General features: G+C 39.1%; 1 protein-coding gene across 1 annotated transcript; it reads left to right on the forward strand.

Annotated features, from left to right (window-relative positions):
• The first annotated feature begins 4,530 nt into the window (after positions 1–4,530).
• LOC134798994 (cytochrome b-c1 complex subunit 2, mitochondrial-like) lies at positions 4,531–21,063 on the forward strand. The gene is made up of 10 exons (XM_063771419.1): positions 4,531–4,544; positions 10,474–10,621; positions 15,876–15,970; positions 16,736–16,870; positions 17,468–17,756; positions 18,490–18,620; positions 18,878–19,047; positions 19,258–19,377; positions 19,879–20,046; positions 20,904–21,063. The coding sequence occupies exons 1-10, from the start codon at positions 4,531–4,533 to the stop codon at positions 20,978–20,980; spliced, it is 1,347 nt and encodes a 448-aa protein (XP_063627489.1). The 3' UTR covers positions 20,981–21,063.
• Positions 21,064–21,133: the final 70 nt, after the last annotated feature.

The raw sequence follows: 21,133 nt of genomic DNA on the forward strand, positions 1-21,133 counted from the left end.
CTAGGGGGATAGGTAGGTATCTTATCTACAGACCTAAAAAGTTTTCAAGATGTTTAACTAACAAAATCGCTGCTAATTTAACGTCTGGAAGAGCCTTTGCAAAATCGTACGGTAACCACAACAGCACTGTCCTAAGGACAAACTTTAATTAGCAGACATATTTTATTCTGATTTCAATAAGTATGACCCTAGTAAATTTTAAGAGTGCTTGCTTACCTTTTAACACATAATTATATTAGAACTAATTTTCTATCCTAATACTTAATTAATAAAATGGACAAAAATATTTTCTGGCTATTTTTTTGTTTCATCCGCTATTATTGATGCTGACTGTACAGTTGCCGTCAGATATATCGGAGCGGCCAAGATGATCAAAAATATCTGAACACGCACTCTAACGCCCTGACAAATTGACAAATAGAGGCGCGTTCAGATATTTTTCATCGCCTCGGCCGCTCCGATATATCTGATGGCGACCGTACTTCAAACCTATCCCATGTCAAATGTCAATAAACGTAGACAATGCCGAACAAAAACAAATTATTTTGTCATCAACGCATAAATTGTGACAAATAGTCTTTTGTTAATAGCTAATTAGCTAATAGTCAATGCGTGCCGCACGGAGCCTTCAAGGAGATCCTTAAACTAGACTAAGATAATCTAGTTCTGTCTGTTTCCCATTAAAATACAATTTGATTAGAATGTTGTAACAAACTAAGGGCCAGTTGCACCAACCACATTTGACAGACCGATCAACGTCATCCGGCGCGCCCCGGCGCTTTACTATTAAACTTTCCAATTTCCATACATAAAAATTTAGCGAACTCTAACGATACGAACAGTTTGGTGCAACCGACCCTAAGGTACCCGTGTCGAATATGGCCAGCTCGAAAATATGGCCACATCCCTACACGGCCAAAATTGAGGGACCTTCTACAACTTTGATTAGCAGGTACACGTGCTAAAACGTCTATGTGTGAGTAAGGCCCGTGCATCGTTACTAGTTTCCCTGCGCCCCCGCTAATCCCGCTATGGTTATACATACTCGTAGTATGATTAGAATGTAAATAGTAACAAACTTTTAACCTCAGTATCCCACCGTCCTAATATATCTTCCTCGCGTTGTCCCAGCTTTTGCCACAGCTCATAGGAGCCTGGGGTCCGCTTGGCAACTACCTACATAATCCCGAGAATTGGCGTAGCCACTAATAGTTTTTACGAAAGCGACTGCCATCTGACCTTCCACAGAGGGTAAACTAGACCTTATTGGGATTAGACCGGTTTCCAATTAGGTATGTATGGGCCGCTATAAGTAGGGAGGGGGAGTCCTTTGCCCATAGTAATGGAACACCAGAATAGGCTTGAGCCGCGTATCCATTAGAGGCAGCCTCGGGTCGAGCGGCTGCCTCGCCCCGAGGCCGCGCAAGTGGAGACGCTTGCTCAACCTGAGGCTCGCCGCGACACGAAGCAAATTCGTGGCCGCGAGCCGAGCCATATTTTGTCGGTTTTTTTACCGTGCTCAAAGGAGCCTCAGTCCGAGCCGTGCATTTGATGGAGACGATCGACGCGTTTTGGCTTTAAACTGCACACGTTGCGGATCAAGCTGAGGCGATTCGCCTCGAGCTGATCACAACGTGCCTCGAGCCTTTGCCTCAGAGCGAGCAGCCTCAAACTGAGGCTGTTTGCTTCAAGTTGAGGCTGCTCGACCTGAGTTTGCCTCTAGTGGATACGCAGCTTTAGAACAAAAAACTAACGCTTCAATATGTTTGTCCTGAAAACCGCAATCACATAGCCACACAATGTAGATTAAAACATCATAATTATAATGACGTGTACTGCGTGTACTTAAAAATAATATGGAGATAAACAGAGATTATGTCATAAAAGTGATAGGCTGTTTGCCACCGGACCCTTCCTGGTTACGTTACTGTATTAGGCAGGTCAGGTATAACGATCGAATTAACTAGTAGTTCGCCCCGAACTGTGAATTCGCGGTTCGCTAAAAAGATCAATTGAATGCAGTGCTACTTAGTCCGAGATGGGCATTTCGTAATTGATTCCTGATTCCACGATTACTTGAAATTACTTTGTAATCTGATTATACCGATTCCCAGATTACTTTGTAATCTAACAAAACTGAATTACTAAGTACAATTCCATTTGAGGAATCAGGAATCAATATTTCGAATATTACAATTACTAGTAATTGGAATCAATGTCGATTCCTCATTACAGGAATATATTCCTTGGTTCCTTTCAGATTACATTTCGTACTACTACTATCAAAAGTACATTTCGATAGTAGATATAGATGTTGTTGACTTACTAGGATGCATCTATATACCTATACCATATTTGAAACAGGTGTGCAGATTTCGAAAATGATGACCATGACCAATAAAACGACATCCATGACGACTTTTATGACATACTGCATGGCCGCCATTTTGGATTCCAAAATGGTCATCATTTTCGAAATCGGGGCCCCTAAAACCCAGAGTTGGGCAAAAATTAACTTGAATAAGAATAAGAATAAAAACAGTTATTTTATTCTTATTCAAATCGGTTTGAATTAAAATAATTCTTGCACTAGTTATTTTAGAATAAAATTAAGGTGAATAAATCATGTGACTTTTATTTTAAATGCGGAATAAAAAACAGAATAATTATTCTAGAAGTGGGACCATTCTAAATAAGGTTTTATTCAATTAAAATGTTATTTAGTATTAAGTTAATTTTTGTAGTACAATCGGTTATATTTTGTAAGTTGATTTTCACCCTTCTATTTAAAAGTCGGATTGAATTGATATTTCTTACTTTAGTTTAGGTACAGTACACATTTCCGCTATACACTATCTAGTTCTATCATCCGATCAGGGTGCTTAGCCAATATGCCAAACGTTAACGCTCCGTAGAGTTGCGTATAGTCTCTTTCTATCACTCTTACATATTAGTGCGATAGAGAGACAGATAGCGTTTCGTTGTCGTAGCACAAACGATTGCCATGTTGGCTACGCACCCAAGGCGCCTAGCCAAGATGACAAATTTTCTTTTTAATTTAATAACCAAATCATTAGGTAAATTTAGCTGTTCTGGGGGCCTAGCCAAGATGCCAATCGCTTGTGCTCCGACATCGAAGCACTTTTTGTCTTATCACTCTTACATATTAGTGCGATAGAGAGACAGAGATAGCGTTTCGTTCTCGTAGCGCAAACGATTGGCATATTGGCTACGCACTCAAGGTGCCTAGCCAAGATGCCAATTTTAGTTTTTAATTTTATAACCAAATCTTTGGGTACAATTTACCAGTTCTGGGGGCCTAGCCAACATGCCAATCGCTTGCGCTCCAACAACGAAGCGCTTTGTGTCTCTATCACTCTTACATATTAGTGCGATACAGAGGCAGAGATAGCGTTTCGTTGTCGTAGCGCAAACGATTGCCATGTTGGCTACGCACCCAAGGTGCCTAGCCAAGAAGACAAATTTTCTTTTTAATTTAATAACCAAATCCACCCAAGGTGCCTAACCAACATGCCAATCGTTTGCGCTACTACAACGATACGGTATCTGTCTCTCTATCGCACTAATATGTCAGAGTGATAGAGGCAGAAAGCGCTTCGTTGTTGGAGCGCAAGCGATTGGCATGTTGGCTAGGCCCCCAGAACTGCTAAATTGTACCCAAAGATTTGGTTATTAATAAAATTAAAAACTAAAATTGGCATCTTGGCTAGGCACCTTGAGTGCGTAGCCAATATGCCAATCGTTTGCGCTACGAGAACGAAACGCTATCTCTGTCTCTCTATCGCACTAATATGTAAGAGTGATAAGACAGAAAGTGCTTCGATGTCGGAGCACAAGCGATTGGCATCTTGGCTAGGCCCCCAGAACAGCTAAATTTACCTAATGATTTGTTTATTGAATTAAAAAGAAAATTTGTCATCTTGGCTAGGCACCTTGGGTGCGTAGCCAACATGCAATCGTTTGTGCTACGACAACGAAACGCTATCTGTCTCTCTATCGCACTAATATGTAAGAGTGATAGAAAGAGACTATACGCAACTCTACGGAGCGTTAACGTTTGGCATATTGGCTAAGCACCCTGATCGGATGATAGAACTAGATAGTGTATAGCGGAAATGTGTACTGTACCTAAACTAAAGTAAGAAATATCAATTCAATCCGACTTTTAAATAGAAGGGTGAAAATCAACTTACAAAATATAACCGATTGTACTACAAAAATTAACTTAATTCTAAATAACATTTTAATTGAATAAAACCTTATTTAGAATGGTCCCACTTCTAGAATAATTATTCTGTTTTTTATACCGCATTTAAAATAAAAGTCACATGATTTATTCACCTTAATTTTATTCTAAAATAACTAGTGCAAGAATTATTTTAATTCAAACCGATTTGAATAAGAATAAAATTTCTGTTTTTATTCTTATTCTTATTCAAGTTAATTTTTGCCCAACTCTGGGTTTTAGGGGCCCCGATTTCGAAAATGATGACCATTTTGGAATCCAAAATGGCGGCCATGCAGTATGTCATAAAAGTCGTCATGGATGTCGTTTTATTGGTCATGGTCATCATTTTCGAAATCTGCACACCTGTTTCAAATATGGTATAGGTATATAGATGCATCCTAGTAAGTCAACAACATCTATATCTACTATCGAAATGTACTTTTGATAGTAGTAGTACGAAATGTAATCTGAAAGGAACCAAGGAATATATTCCTGTAATGAGGAATCGACATTGATTCCAATTACTAGTAATTGTAATATTCGAAATATTGATTCAACATGCCAATCGTTTGCGCTACTACAACGAAACAGTATATGTCCCTCTATCGCACTAATATGTAAGAGTGATAGAGGCAGAAAGCGCTTCGTTGTTGGAGCGCAAGCGATTGGCATGTAGGCTAAGCCCCCAGAACTGATAATTGTACCCAAAGATTTGGTTATTAAATTAAAAACAAAAATTGTCATCTTGGCTAGGCACCTTGGGTGCGTAGCCAACATGCCAATCGTTTGCGCTACGACAACGAAACGCTATCTCTGCCTCTGTATCGCACTAATATGTAAGAGTGATAGAGACAGAAAGCGCTTCGTTGTTGGACCGCAAGCGATTGGCATGTTGGCTAGGCCCCCAGAACTGGTAAATTGTACCCAAAGATTTGGTTATTAAATTGAAAACAAAAATTGTCATCTTGGCTAGGCACCTTGAGTGCGTAGCCAACATGCCAATGGTTTGCGCTACGACAACAAAACGCTATCTCGGGCTCTCTATCGCACTAATATGTAAGAGTGATAGAGACGGAAAGCGCTTCGTTGTTGGAGCGCAAGCGATTGGCATCTTAGCTAGGCCCCTAGACCAGCTAAATTGAACCTAATGATTTGGTTAGTAAATTAAAAATAATACGGTTACTGAAACTATGCGACAGTCAATTTGTAAGGTTTTATTCCATAAAATGCGTATAAATTAGACAAGAGACTAACTACTATTACATCTACCTAACTATACGTAATTAGTACCTATACGGTACCCAGACCACATTTTTATTCGTGGAATATTATTTCGAATAAAAATCATGATTATATTTATTTGATTAGGAATATGTTATTCTCATTAAATTTTTTCTCATACGAATTATTCCCGACCAAAATTATTTGAATATTTTTGACGGGAATAAAATCGAGATGATTTTATTCCTACAAATTCTTATTCAAATAATGATTTTATTCTTGAATGCCCCTAAAACCTACAAAACGACATTAATGGCGACTTTTGTGACATAGTGCATGGCCGCCATCTTGGATTCCAAAATTGTCATCATTTTCGAAATCTGCACTCCCTAAAACCTATAAAACGACATCCATGACGACTTTTATGACATAGTGCATGGCCGCCATTTTGGAATCCAAAATGGTTATCATTTTCGAAATCTGCGCCCCCTAAAGCCTATAAAACGACATCCATGACGATTTTTATGACATAGTGCATGGCCGCCGCCATTGGATTCCAAAATTGTCATAATTTCTGAAAAAATCATAAATTAAAAAAACAATATTATAAATGTGTAACAAACCGAGCACTTTCATTTAATACCAAACTCGACCATACTTTCTTGCAATTAAAATGACCAGAATAACAAGACCCCTCACAAATGGCTTTTTAGCATTTTAAGCTCTTCTAGCTCAATAATCTCTTGTTCGAGCCTGCTCAAAATTTAATAACTAAAATATAATGCCCTCAACTATACGTTCACCCAATTTCATTTAAATTAGAACAAATTTACTTAAGTTATTGAGTATCAAACTATCCTCTGATAGTTCAGCTTCAAAACATCGAAATGCCGGGACGTGCCCCTAGCCAGCCGTGTGTTCAAAGTCGAATGTAAGAATAAGTTCACTTCGCTTCGCTCGCTCGTTCGATTAGGTAAGGGGCTAGCGGGCTAGTCTAGTGGGCAGTAGTGGCTAAAGGTTTGGGGATAAGGGATTTAATAGCCACTTTTGTACTTTATCGTGGTACAGATGTATTGCATAATTGTTTTCCTTCGTATTTTTCGGAAACGTTAGTATTTGTCATGCTACTTCAGTCAACCTCAGTACTTTTTGTACCGAGACTGACTGAAATAGCAAGACACGTTCGTAAGTTTAAAAATGGGGTCTCTATTGTTTCCCAAATAGTTTTAAGTCATAATGTATTGTTTGTCCGAATTTTCGTTAGTCATAATTGGTTTTTCTCAGAAACGCGTAACTTTTCAGGATTGCCATAAAACAAACCTAACCTAACCTAACCTATCTACAGAATAAACCCTACGAAAATCTTGAAAAGTTAACGGTTTCAGTTTTATGACTAACGATAATATGACAAACAATACATTATGACTTAAAACTTTATGGGAAACAAAGGGACCCCTTAAAAATGTGCTGTCGATATTTAAAAAAAGTTTCCACGAATAGAGAACCTTTTTTGACTCGGTTAAAACACTATACGTGCACCGTGCACCTATCGAATCCGCGCTACATACTGTAACCCATGACATAATTATGTATAATCAGGCAATGACAAGGTTAAGATAAAGTCTACAAATACCGTAAAGGCATTAACTTGTTGTTGCCCTCTTGTTGTTATAGGAAATGCAAACACGGATTAAGTAATAATACTGTCAAACGGGGGAAAACAGACGGATATCATGTAATAGTCGTGCATAAAAATATAGGTATCAATTTTGGCATTAACATTCTGTTTGGTATTCGTGCACTCCAGTCCCTAGTTAAATTTTGATTTTTACGTATAATACCATCATATATGTTATTATTATTATTGAGAGCCTGTTGTATCCCACTGCTGGGCAAAGGCCTCCCCCCCGTTTTTTCCATTCTTCCCGGTTCTGAGCAGTCTCCGGCCATTCTTTTAAAAAGGGGTATAGCTCGTCTCGCCATCGCCGACGTGGTCTGCCAAATCCCCGTTTTGAGCTGGGCTGCCACTCTGTGGTAATCTTGGCCCACAGGGCCACAGCTCACTCGGCATACGACAGACATGGCCAGCCCAGTCCCACTTCAGCTTAGCCGCTTTCCGAGTTACATCGATGACTTGTGTTCTGGAGCGCAGCGTGGTGTTCCGGATACGATCCATTAATTTTACACCTAATATGCTGCGCTCCATGGCTCGCTGGCAAACCCCGAGTTTGGACATCTGAGATGCTGTCAAAGACCAAGTTTGTGCACCATAGGTGAGAATTGGAAGTATGCACATGTCCATGAGTCTCCTCTTAAGTCATATATGTAAATAGTTTATTTTATTTTTTATGTGTAGGTAATTAATATGTATAATTAGCTGACTAACTTTGAAAAATCTCACCAAAACATTGGTGTCTAAGAGCTTATCCTACTCCATTGTCTAATGGGAGACAAATTATACCTATTGCGTGTAATGAACTTAAAATACCTACATCCCGACGTTTCGATTTATTTACAGCGTTCGTGGCTTCGTGGTCATCGTGGTCACGGAGATTTAGTGATTAATTTTCAATTGTTTTTTGCGGATAATATGTATTAAGTGATATTTGGCGAGAGCCCCTGTTTCTCGCACATGAGATCGGGATTGATTATCCGTCAGATATCTAGGGACTAGCTTTACGGACAATAATAATGAGGCATGACTAGGGCTTGCAATCCGGATATCCGAATAACCGTTTTATCCGAATATCCGTCCAACTTACTATCCGGATTTAGACGAAGTTGATATCCGGATAAAACGAATAATTCGAATACCATTTAAGACAATAATATCATTCCAATTTTTAAGAAAACTATTTCAAAAACGTTGAAAATTATAACGTAAACGATGTCGGTTGATTTATTTATTTACTAGGATACATTTTTACGGTATAAAACTGTGTATTTAAGTATTTCTCCTTGACTGCCAACTACTCCTTTATTTTTTTTAAATATTTGGGAACAATCTTATGCAGATCGACTTAGCTCCTTAAAACGTACAAAGTAATAACTTTGAATGTACTTGTACCGTGTTCCTGCGCTGCATTATTGTTAGCGTCTGAATACATTATTAATAACGTACGAACAGACAGAGCTAAAATGGCACCAACGGAGGAGAACTTCGGTTGATATTGATCTGCCGAACGAGATGCAGTAGCTGTTTAGCAGATATGATAAGAAAGTTTTAAGGCTTCGTCACACAGGCGCGTTTTCCGGGGGCGTGAGCGGCGCCCGCCGTTTTTACATATAAAACGCTCACGCCGCGCTCACGCCCCGCCCGGAAAACGCGCCTGTGTGACAGAACCTTTAGCATTCTGCATTTGAATAAATCTGTAATGAAAACCTTGATTGTCCTTAAATGCAATGTAGTATCTCAACAAGAAGAGACTCGCATCAGTTAGAAGACGTATTCGATTCTCTAAATGTCATCAATACCACGGCCAGTACCATATGTCAATAAGACTAGATCACTAGATGACTAGAATTATAATTCATGGTTGTAAAATTTACATGAAAATAACGTCAAATATCTTGTGATCATCTGAAGTACTTAAGAAATGAATTTCGCAGCGCAGGCTGCTAATATTAAGCGAAGGGTTGAAGTATCTCCATAAGTACCTATAGATTGTTACAAATATAGTTTGAGTCAGCCGTTTGCGTTTACAAAGTTGAATTTTTCGAAGGTTGAATGTCACACAGTAAAGCTTAAGCAAAAAAAAATTCCAAGTGAAAATCAGACAATAAATTTTCGACGAACAGGTAGAACTCCTAAAAATACCTTAACACTTGCTGTTACGCAATCTTTTATACGTAAAATTTTATTCTATTACACTTTTTATACAGTTCATGTGAGTTTTGTTAAATAAAAAGCAAGTATTCGAATTATCCGTTTTATCCGGATATCCGGATAGTAAAATAATAAATATTCGAAATATCCGGATACAAAAAATGGGCGGATATTGCAAGCCCTAGGCATGACAGGGGCCAGTACAGCGGTGTGAGTGTGACACCGGTACAACGCGATTGGTTGATGAGTTCGCATCACGCGCGCGATTGGTTGATAAGTTCGCATCACGCGCGCTATTGGTCGCAACTAGTTGCGTTAGACTGCACGATTGGCTGGAATTCGTGAGTCACACCGCTAAACTAGTACCATTTTTAGTGCCCGTAAGGCCAGTCCATAGATATATAAGTACGTTAATGTTATCCGTCCTTCCCTTCCAAACAGCTTCCAAAGCTAAATCATGGGCGTTCTATAAGTATGATTAGCGACCCGCCCTGGCTTCGCACGGGTATACACGGGTTTACACAAAAGCTTAACAAATTATACCTAGGTACTCCTAAGTCTTCCTCAAGAATCACTCCATTGATAGGTGAAAACCGCATGAAAATTCGCTCAGTAGTTTTCGAGTTTATCGCGAACATATTACATACACACAACAGACAGAACTGGCTGGGGACTTTGTTTTATAAGGTGTTAGTGATAATAGTAGTATCTATACATACTATTACTTTTTCTGTGCTACAAGCAGAACTGTTTTTCCATAACAGTCCATCGTCCATAATCCAACGGAGACGCCATGTCTAAAATTTTCGGTACAAAATAGTCTGCCGTTTTTTGCGGGGGAGGGGCACATCAAATGTATAGGTACGTCATGTCAGATAAACGTCAGTCCATACATATGGTTGACATGTGGTTGACCATTGGCCGCCTATTTTCGACAGAGGGGAACGCCTGTTAATGGCGGCTCCATTATTAATTACTCCGAGTCCATAATAATAAAGGGCATAGAGGTAGGTATCACTGAATAGCAAACTTATTCACACACATCAAAAGCAGTCATCATAGCATTTTTACCTTTTTACAAACAATTCTTCTTTCACATTGACATTGACAACATCATAATGAACAAACTACGTATCATTTCTCCTCAATTTTCCACTTTCCGAGCATTTTCCACCAGTCCCCGTCGCCAAGTCTTAGGGGCATGCGGGATTAAACCGGATTACGGACCGTTGGAGATCCACCGGTGTACGCTGAAGAACGGAATCCACCTGGTATCGACGAAGCCTGATGGGGCGCGTATGGCTGCCTGCACCATACTTTATCAGGTAACTATCAGTTCCGCTCCGGTTGCGGAATGAGCTGCCTGCCGAGGTTCTCGAGGGACTACAGTATGGGGTTCTTCCTAAAAGAAATGTACAGGTTTTAAGGCTCAACGCGCATGTAACACACCTTGGAGCTGTATGCGTCCATAGGCTATGGTGATCGCTTACCATCAGGCAGGTCATATGGTTGTGTGGCAGGACATGGTTTAACCCTTAATCAAATAACGGGAAATTATTCCCCACTTCATTCTAATTTACGAAATATTTTTTACCTTTTTAATGGCAGCACTCAGCGATACCAACCATACAGATTTTAAAGTAAAAGTAAAGTAAAAGTAAAAATTATTTATTAACCAAGAAGAATTGCTTAAATGCAGTATTCAAATTATCGACGACTTCCACACTAGGCTATGCCTGTGTCGTGAAAGTCAGCTACATGCGGAAATTAACCAAGTAACAGCGGCTTGAAAAATCAGATAAGTACATAGTGCATGCAAACTTACAACTAAGTATTAAATAATACAACTAAAGAACAAGGTTATGAATTAAATGGAGGCAAATATACTAATTGGAAGCCGTAACTAATTATTTACCTGTTGCAATATTTGGTGTGAGTGAGTGTGGGAGATGATGTGTCATGTCTTGTGTGAAGGGAGCTTGGTGAATATTGGAATATATTATGTAAGATGACATGTAGGAAAAAGTGTAGTGTATTGTTTAGGACAGCATATCTTCAGACTCCTTGTAATTCATGACAGTAGAAACTGTCGTATTAAGGATTTAGCCTTCTGGAGAGGGCAGCATTTGATGTCACAGCCCTTAAGCACAGCGTTGTAAATATAGGGAAAGATAAACGATTTAAAGCGTCTAGCGAACTTACTACGGACTCGAGGCACCGGTGCCCGGAAAACGCGCTGATTTAACATGCCTGGGTAGGACGAACACTGTATTATCCGGCCATGCATATAAACTGCAACTCGCATGATAAAGAGTCTTCGGACGCTGAAAACCCCTGCCTCCCTGAAAAGGCTCACTGTTGGAAACTGTCTCGGTCTGCGCAAAGGTACCTTTTACACCGCTCTTTGTGCTCTTTCCAGAGCAATCAAGGTAGATTTGCAGCAACCTCCCCAAGCAAGGATGCAGTAGTTGAATACAGGTTGAGACAAGGCCAGGTAAACCAATTTCAAAAGATGTTTATCAGCAACGTCCCTCAAGAACTTCATCGTGTAGATGAGTTTACGGACTCTGGCTGTAGCGATCGCGACATGTTTTTTAAAATTAAGATTTTCATCTAATGTGACGCCTAGATATTTAATGCTGTTAGCTTTATTTATGTTTTCACAACTACAGTTTATATCTTGGAATGCCTGGTGAGCGATGCAGGTTGAACCGTGAATTTTTATTCATCGAGACAGGGGGACGCGACCTACTACTTTTGTGAAGTATTTATTACTCGTTCCAGGAGCTTAGAGAAGACTCCTAGCAGAGATATGGGACGAAAATTGTTAGGAATATCTGAGGGTCCGCTTTTGTGAATAGGGATTACTGTCGCGGTCTTCCAAGCCTGTGGGAAGGAGCCCGAAGAGATACTTTGGTTGAAGATAGCTGCAAGTGGCTCTGCTATAGTTTCGCCAATTTCTTTTATGAGACGATTGCTAATGCCGTCAAACCCCGGGGCGCTGTCTACGTCGAGCTGACTAATGAGACCAATGATTTCTTTAGCATCCGTGGGTTCGATGAAAAAGGAAGTTGGAGTTATACTGTGACCTACCTTTTGGGCTAAAGATTCCTGACTTTCATTCACTTTATGCAGAATCGAGCCAGCCAGTTGAGAACCCACCGTCGAGAAAAACTTATTGCAAGCGTTTAGTGAATCAACGGGGGTAGACTTAGAATTGAGGAGGTTTTCGGATGCTGAAACTTTGACAGACTTGTGAGTAATACGGTGTATAGTTTTCCAGAGTTTTTTGGGTTCGTTCCTGTGTTCCAGTATTTCTTTTTTGTCGTGCTCTAATTTTAGTTTCCTTAGCAAGGAGATATAAAAGTTTCTGTATCGAGTGTACACCAGTTTTTTCATTGCATTTGAAGGGTCCTTACGTGCAGCTTTGTGTAATTTGTCCCTATGTTTGGAGCATCTAATCAAACCGGGGGTCATCCAGGGTTGTAAAATGACTCTAGAGCGGCTAATACTTGTCTTTCTAAAGCACTTAGACATGGCATTTCTTATTATCTTAGAGAACGCCTCCACGCTAGCCTCTAAATTTGATCCTGTTAAAACAGGAGACCAGTCGACGGCTTGCAACTCGATCCTAAGAGACTCATAATCAATTTTAATTTTTGAAATCAGTTTCCTAGTCGGTTTATCCGTGTTAAGCGAAAGCCCTACCATAGTTACGTCGTGATCTGTCAAATCGGCAGCACAGACAATTGACTCTGCGTGAGATTTTGCGGGAACAAAAATATGATCTAGGCAAGATTTCAGGTGAGTTGCGGTGTTAATATCTTAATTAATAATTAATAATTTAAAATCTTAGTAACATTTTGAATTTGAAAAATGGCAACACTTTTCTAATGGCCGCCATTTGTGACCATACGTCAACGTCAATGTCAGTTGTCGTGATTTTTTTTGCAGTAACAGCAGTTTTTTTAGTGTTATTGTGGTTAAGTGCGAAAAAAAATCTGGTAAGTGCATAAACTGAATACTATCATAAACTAGATTTATTTCCCTGTGTTTTGCTTGAAAAGAATTGTGACAACGATATGATTTAGCCAATATTTTAAGGTTTTAGTAAGTGGGAAATTATTTCCCATTGTTTGTTCCTGAACTTACGATTTACAAAAAATTGGTATGTTTTTATCAAGTGGGAAATTATTTCCCAGTGTTTGTTCTCCACCTTAATTTTTATTTGTTTCTATATATAAAAATATATGCCCGTTTGTCTGTTACACAAAAAAACCTGTGCCTTCTTTTTGTTTTCTTTTTTCTTTTATTTATTTCTTTGTATTTTTGAAGATAACGTTAAAAAATCATACTTGAATTCCAGACAAAGCCGGGGGCAGCTACTAACTAGGGGCTATTCATAAATTACGTCATTTCAAATTAGGGGGGGGGGTCTGGACATCGGATGACGGTAGCATGAAGTAGGAGGAAATGGGGTCATTTGAAGCATGATTTTTGGATGATTATAGGGGGGGGGGGTCAAAAATCGTCAAAAATCGATGACGTAATTTATGGACAGCCCCCTAGTAAAAAGTTCGTAACCGTATCGGACAATGGGAAACAATTCCCCACTTCATTCAACATTTTGCTATTCCGTAACGGATAACGGGAAATTATTTCCCACCGCAAAACCCCCTTCCCCCCCCCCACTTAATTTTTTTAAATATATGTTTCCGTAATCTACGCACCCAAATTACCTAAAACCCATTCTTAGTTTTCAAAAATCTCATAAAAAGTGTTCCGTTTGATTAAGGGTTAAAAAAAGCGGCCAGATGCGAGTCGGACTCGCCCATGAAGGGTTCCGTAGCAGCAAGTAACATAATATATTCATAATAATTCATATTACATGTCGTTTTTCATAATTACATTAAAAATAAAAAAATAATAATAAAAAATAACAATTAAGTTAATTAAAATTAGCATAATAAAATTCAGTGTCAAGTCGAAATAAAAGTACATATACCTACAGTTACATTAGATACCTAATTACTTAATTTACAAAATCTGCAAAACTGTAGAAATTAGATAAATAAATAAAATTGCGGTTTACGATTTATGACGTATTATAAAAAAAACTACTTACTAGATCCAGTTCAAACCAATTTTCGATGGAAGTTTGCAATCATATATTATATTTTTTTTAGTTTTATCATTCTCTTATTTTAGAAGTTACAGAGAGGGGGGGCACACATTTTACCACTTTGGAAGTGTCTCTCGCGCAAACTGTTCAGTTTAGAAAAAAATTATATTAGAAACCTCAATATCATTTTTGAAGACCTATCCATAGATACCCCACACGTATAAGATTGATGAAAAAAAAATTTTGAGATTCAGTTCTAAGTATGGGGAACCCCCAAAACTTATTGTTTTTTTTTTCTATTTTTGTGTGAAAATCTTAATGCGGTTCACAGAATACATCTACTTACCACGTTTCAACAGTATAGTTCTTATAATTTCGGAAAAAAGTGGCTGTGACATACGGACGGAGAGACAGACAGACAGACATGACGAATCCATAAGGGTAACCTAACTCAGGTGGGAAACTATACTCATTGTACTTGAAATGTCTTTTGGAAATGAGGCTTTGGACCAATGTGACATGCATATTACAATATATCACATTTCAATCGTGTAATAGGGTTGCCACTACATTTTGTAGCACATCAAATGAATTATTGGACCGTCGGAAGCCAATTTCGACCGTTTCCCACCGATTCGTCACAATCGTCGGTGGCTTTCAATGTAGAATGAGTGACGAAAGCAGAATAGGACTAATTTAAGAACTTGACGAAAAACGAATGGGACGATCCAAGACGATACCTAATTTATTTTAATGTCGGCCAGTTTGGTTTCACAAGAAACTTGATATGCCCTTATCATAAATAACAGTTATAGTACAATACGATACAAGTGCGAAAAGCAGGAAATTCTTGAAACTCGTGTCGATTTAAAACACTCCCTTCGGTCGTGTTGTAATTTATCGCCACTCGTTGCGAATTTTAACGTACCTAACATGAAAGTATTGTCTTCGGTTACCGCGATAGTTACTCATGAAATAAAACGATTGAAACGGATTATATCGCGTATATTGATTCATCCCGACGTTCATCAACGGGTGACTGACCACGAACGCTGTATGTAAAGGGTTCGAAACGTCGGGATCAATTCAATATACGCGATATAATAGAAAGTTTTTGAATTTTTGTGGCAACGTGATCGCGGGAAAACAAACTAGGTCTAATGTTGCCATACCACACTGGCCGTGCTGCTAGTGATGTGATAGTTTCTATGAATCGGTAATATAATTGTAGGTAGTGACTTTTCCGTATCCCATGGTATAATAATATACTCCGCCTGGTACTCCATTCCCGTCTTTTCTAGGTCACCTAACTGACACGGGCTTACGTCATCATGCGACAGCGCTATATGATAATATGCGATAGCGCTATATATAGCGGCCATGTTGTTGTGACGTAGCCCCGTGTCACTCTGGGAATGGAAGACCATGTTTTATTAGACTATGTCCGTATCCTACAGAGCGGTTCCCGCTTCGAGTATGACGACCAGCTCGGAGCTACCCATTTCCTGCGAACATGTTCAAGCGCTGCTGGCTGTGCTTATAGTGCCTTCAGGTAAGCCGGCTAAATAAATAGGGTATTCGACTGTATTTAAAATAAATTACCATGCACCATGCATGAAATAAAGCACCAGAAGATTAATAGAAAAACGTGGACAGCAGTTAGTTTTAGACACAATTTATATTTTTAAACCCGTATAAAACTATAAAGAGAAGGTAATTTGATTGTGACGTCACATGCTAGTGTTTCATATAAATTCCATAGGAGCAAAATCGTTTTGACAGTTTGAAAAAAAAAGTATCTGATTTGACTAGTAGTCAAATACCCTACTATGACAAACGGCTCCAACCCTTATCAAATTAGTTAAAGTACCTATATTATAGTTTGGCAAACCACATCACATGCTAGTAGGAAAAGGTGACATTTGAAAAATGTAGACGTGATAGGTCGGTGATTTATACCATTTTTTGTGATTATTACATACCCCGCACCAAGTTTTGCTTCTCTGTTTGTCCTAAAGTTTGACTGGTAGAGAATACCGGGTGGCATTTAGTCCGCCTTTTGTAGGTAACTGTGCAATTTTTACTGTGCACTCAGTTTAAATAAAATAAAATAAAATAGGTAAACAAAAGTTTAATTCGTACCTTTTTCTGCTAATAAAAATAGTTTGTTAAACTATGAGTATACTCAGGGAGTGATTTGATCACGATAATTGGGCAATAATATATCAACATGCCACCTTAAAAAATAACAGCGATTTATTAGTTGCCAGATTGTAATTTATGCTTTATTTTTATGGAAGAAATCTTGATTTTACAGTAAAACTAGAGTGCTACAGCAGCTTGGTTCGTACATAACTGTCAACTCGGACCGCCAAAGTATCGCTTTCACCCTCCGATGTCCCAACCCCGCGTTCCATGACGTCAAATACTACCTGCTAGATATCGCATCTAGGTATGTTACATGTTAGAATGGCCTTTTGGATGACAACTAAGAAAAATAATTATTAAAAGAATACTCAGTGGTTTGAGCAAATAAATTATATTAATGAGTTACCTATCACCGCTCGCCATGGGCAGGGTGTTCATCCTCACACCCTAGAACCTAAATGGTCGTGCACTGTGCGGCTTAAGAGGAATTTACTAACGCGGACACTCTAGCTGTGGAATGAGCTCCCTACCGAGGTTTTCTCAAGGGCCTACAGTATGGGGTAAGGGCACTTCAAAAAAGGGTCAGAAACGCGCATGTAACACCCCACGAGTTACAGGAGTCCAAAGGCTAAGGTGGCCGCTTACCATCAGGCTTGTTTGCCAGCGACGTGGTATAAAAAAACCTAATAACCTGAATCCCAATCCTTGATGACCCTATTATGATTCAAAATAATGTGATTTTCGCCGTACCACCTCCGCTTGGCCCCATTCCGCCCACGTCCCTCTTTCGGTATTGATTTGTTTATTGCCTACATATCTGGATGCATGTGTTGTGGTGGTGGCTGACTTAGTCCTCTTAGTGTGTGACTTAATCTTGATTGAACTATCCTTAATTTGGCAGAACGTGCTTTATCCAACACGAGATTGACTTATACAAGCCCCAACTTAAACGGGATTTGCAAACCGTTCACCCTGAAGTTCTCGTGTTAGACCTGGTCCAGAAAGCCTGCTGGGGCGGCGGACTGAACAACTCCGTCTTCTGCGAGGAGGAACGCATTGACAGCATGTCATCGACTGACTTAGACGTGTTCTCGGCGCTACACATGCGCTCTGATACTTGCACGGTGGGCAGTTATGGCTTGCCCCATGATGAGGTGATGGCTTATGCCGAAATGATTGAAGATAAACGGGTAAGTATACTTCATGATATATGATTCAGGTGTACATTTGTGTTCTATAATTTCGTTTGCAATAATTTAATTTTCCCGGAATAGTTATGGTATGTTTTCAGCTTCCGTGCTTATATTATCTTTGTAATTAATAACGTATTTTACATGCTAATGTCTAACATACTTATTTTCATGTAGGTGAATTTTATAATAGGATTCATGTTAATTTAAACCTATGGAATACCACTAAACGAATTAGTGCAAATGAAATTATGGAATACTTTATAGAGCTATTATGAAACAGAAGAGCCTGCGGTTGACAGCGTACAGATGCCTTATGAAGAAATGATGCTACTTAATAGGAAGATTGATTTTAATCTGGTAGGTAATTGCTATTCACTTATTCATACTTGTTGTTGTTGTAGATATACAATCCAAATCATTGCATTAAAAGCTTGATTTATATTTTATACTAAAATTGGTATGCCTCGTCGTTTATTTTCTCCACAAGAAGATCATTAAAAATGTAGGTATGAGATAATTTGGGTTTTAGGCATATAGTACAATTTAGTTTATCAAAATGCTGTAAAAGTATTAAGTATTACACCGTATTTCCTATCAAGTGCCAGACCAAGGTAAGACTTGGCAACCACCATCGCAATTCACAACGTTTATACGCATTTCCACACTTCGTCTTTACACAAAATAAGCATGCAGAGTTTGCATTCAATGTTAAAGTTTTCAATGGTTACAGGATCTGCCAGCGAAGCCGCGATGCTACCCACCTTCGTTCGCTCGCGGTGGCTTTGAGTACCACGACCTGGGTCCGGACTCTGATACGTGGATCGCTGTTGCCGTTCCTGGCTGTGGAAACACGGACCTTCAGTAAGCTGCTCTAACATTAATCAATTAATATATACACGTTGAATACATACATGTCTATAGATTACGTACTCATTGAAACTTAACATTGCTACTATGCTCAAGTTCAGTCATTTGGCTGATAAACTTAAATATTTAAACCAAAATAACGTGCGGCTGCATACTTACTCTAGTACAGTTCGTATAGTGACTGGTTCCAAAACCGCCCCGCAAAATTGTGATGTTGTAGGTACTTAACTTTTTTTTTTGGTTGGTTCTAGCTGTCTAATGACGCACAACATCATCGCGTCAGCCTGCGGCACGGGCAACAACTCTCGCGGACAACACGCCGAGGACCGCGTGCCGCAGCCGCCGTTAGGGGGCTTCGCTACTGATCTCTACACGAAGTTCAGGGCTTTCAATATATCTTATGCGGATACGGGAGTGTTTGGTGAGTTTCGACTTTGTAATTACTTGGAAAATGCCCAAATTACTAATGTGTTGTGTAATGTGTCACCAATGTCACCATAAATGTAAAATGTCTATGAAAATATGACGTTTGTTGTGACACTTTCTTACTTTGTCATAGATATATTGTCATAGCTGGTACATAATTAGGACGGTTATCGTGGATTTATTACTTCCAATAAATGGTTTACAGGTATCCTCGTGAAGACACGGTCTTGTAACGCAGCCTCGGCTGCCTTAATTGCTGCGAGCTTCTTGAAGAAGCTAGGACAACTAACTCCTGATCAGATTTGCGTTGGAAGGCAGAGGATAAGTACGAAAAATTTTTTGCACATGAAAATACAATAGTCAGATACCCTTTTTCTCTGCTGCGATCTGAGTCTAAAGAATTAGCTTCCATTGCAACGCTGGACGGTTACTTACCTTAGAAATATAAATTAGTCAAAGTCAGGTCCATCCTTATCACACTTGCAGATATCTAAATAGATGGTCAATTTTTTAAATTAAGTTGTTCGAACCTATCCCCTCCCCCCTACATTATTATCGGCTGGCTTACGCTGAAATCAAAGTTTGTTTCGATGACATTCATACTCATAATATAATAGAGGTATCATAACATTCATAACCTCGGAAATAAATCTATGATCGGTTGATTTAAATCACGCAGATTTCTAAACCCTTTTGTCCCTTTTGGAAGTTTTGGATATGAAAAATACTCCGTTAAATTACCATCGACTTCAAACGTTAAAAAATGCAGGTAATATACGAAATTAAATGTACGGGACATCTAATGGAATCCCCCCTTGTTTTTCAGAACTGGACATAGCTCTTCAAGAAGAAGACTGTGTAAGCGTCTCCGAGGGTATGGCGCTGCAGGCGGCGTGCTGCGCGCGCCTCGACAACGCCTACCAAACCTTGAGCCTTTTGAACAATGTCACTGACCAGGAGGTCTGTGCTACTGCCAACTGCTTGGCCAGCAAATGTATGTGTTTTTATATTTTTTATAAGCAAATTAGCTCTGTCTGCAATTACAAATTACCGATCATTGGACTAAACTTGAAACAGTAAAGCCATACCTATAGTTGTCCGAATATGCAAGACTGATAGAGAGGCAGATAACTAAATTTCGATTTTCATGTATTTTTGGTAGGCCCTCTATTCCCATGTAAGTACGCAGTCGAATGCTGATAGTGATCCTGCGGCGCTCCTTGGTGGTTTTAGTCGGTAGTCCTATCACTGGGTTAGTCCGTCATGGCTCCTGGTTCCCCTGGGCCAGGTAGCATGCGTAAACGCATTTCCCCAACGTTAAAAAAGGCCCTCTGTTTCTGTTCCCTGTAGCTCTTAACACCTATCTGTATTTCTCTCGATTATAGGTAAATAAAATAAAAAGGCCTTTTATTTCTTGCATAATTTTTTATGGTAGTATTAGTCTCTCGATTATAGTAATATTTATATTTCAACGGTTGGCTTAAAAATGTATTTGTGTCGGAGCCCAAAATATCCGCTTCATAGAATTTTCGGATGACTTGTATATGTTAAATTTTATATTTAACAGCGCCATCTATCTCACCTCTTACGTACTTTATCGAGTCTAGAATCCCTAGATGGCTTAATGATCTACATAAACGTACCTACTTAGTTCCGTACCAAGTGCATAGGTGGCGCTGTAATTAGTTTTAATTATTTTAGGCTAGTTAATTTGTGATGTACTCATGCCACTTTCCGAATATACACCATAAGAAGCACACGCTGTTTTCTCTCCGACTCCCTCAAGATCCTCCGACCTACGCTCACGTGCCATCAGTATATATTATTCGAATGTTACTTGCTTTTTTCCAGGTAACAAGATGGCTGTGGCTATCGTCGGCGACGTTCAAGCTGTTCCTCATGATCGGGAGCTACTCTGTGCTTGTTGATAACAATAAATTATGAGATATCTGTATGTCGGATAATTTTAGAACTTACATTATTTTACATTTGTTATTTAAAATGGAATATTAAAGCTCTAAAATATTTAAAATTGTACTACAATTTTTTTTCTTCTCCTTTTTCAGAAGTCAGTTAAAATG

Source organism: Cydia splendana, chromosome 17 (genome assembly GCF_910591565.1).
Source record: "Cydia splendana chromosome 17, ilCydSple1.2, whole genome shotgun sequence".
NCBI lineage: Eukaryota > Metazoa > Arthropoda > Insecta > Lepidoptera > Tortricidae > Cydia > Cydia splendana.

Excerpts from the sequence above, each read along its gene's own strand:
- LOC134798994 (XM_063771419.1), top strand. Across the intron at positions 18,621-18,877 it reads TGTGGAAACACGGACCTTCA|CTGTCTAATGACGCACAACA; the intron begins GTAAGCTGCTCT and ends GGTTGGTTCTAG. Across the intron at positions 20,047-20,903 it reads CAACTGCTTGGCCAGCAAAT|GTAACAAGATGGCTGTGGCT; the intron begins GTATGTGTTTTT and ends GCTTTTTTCCAG.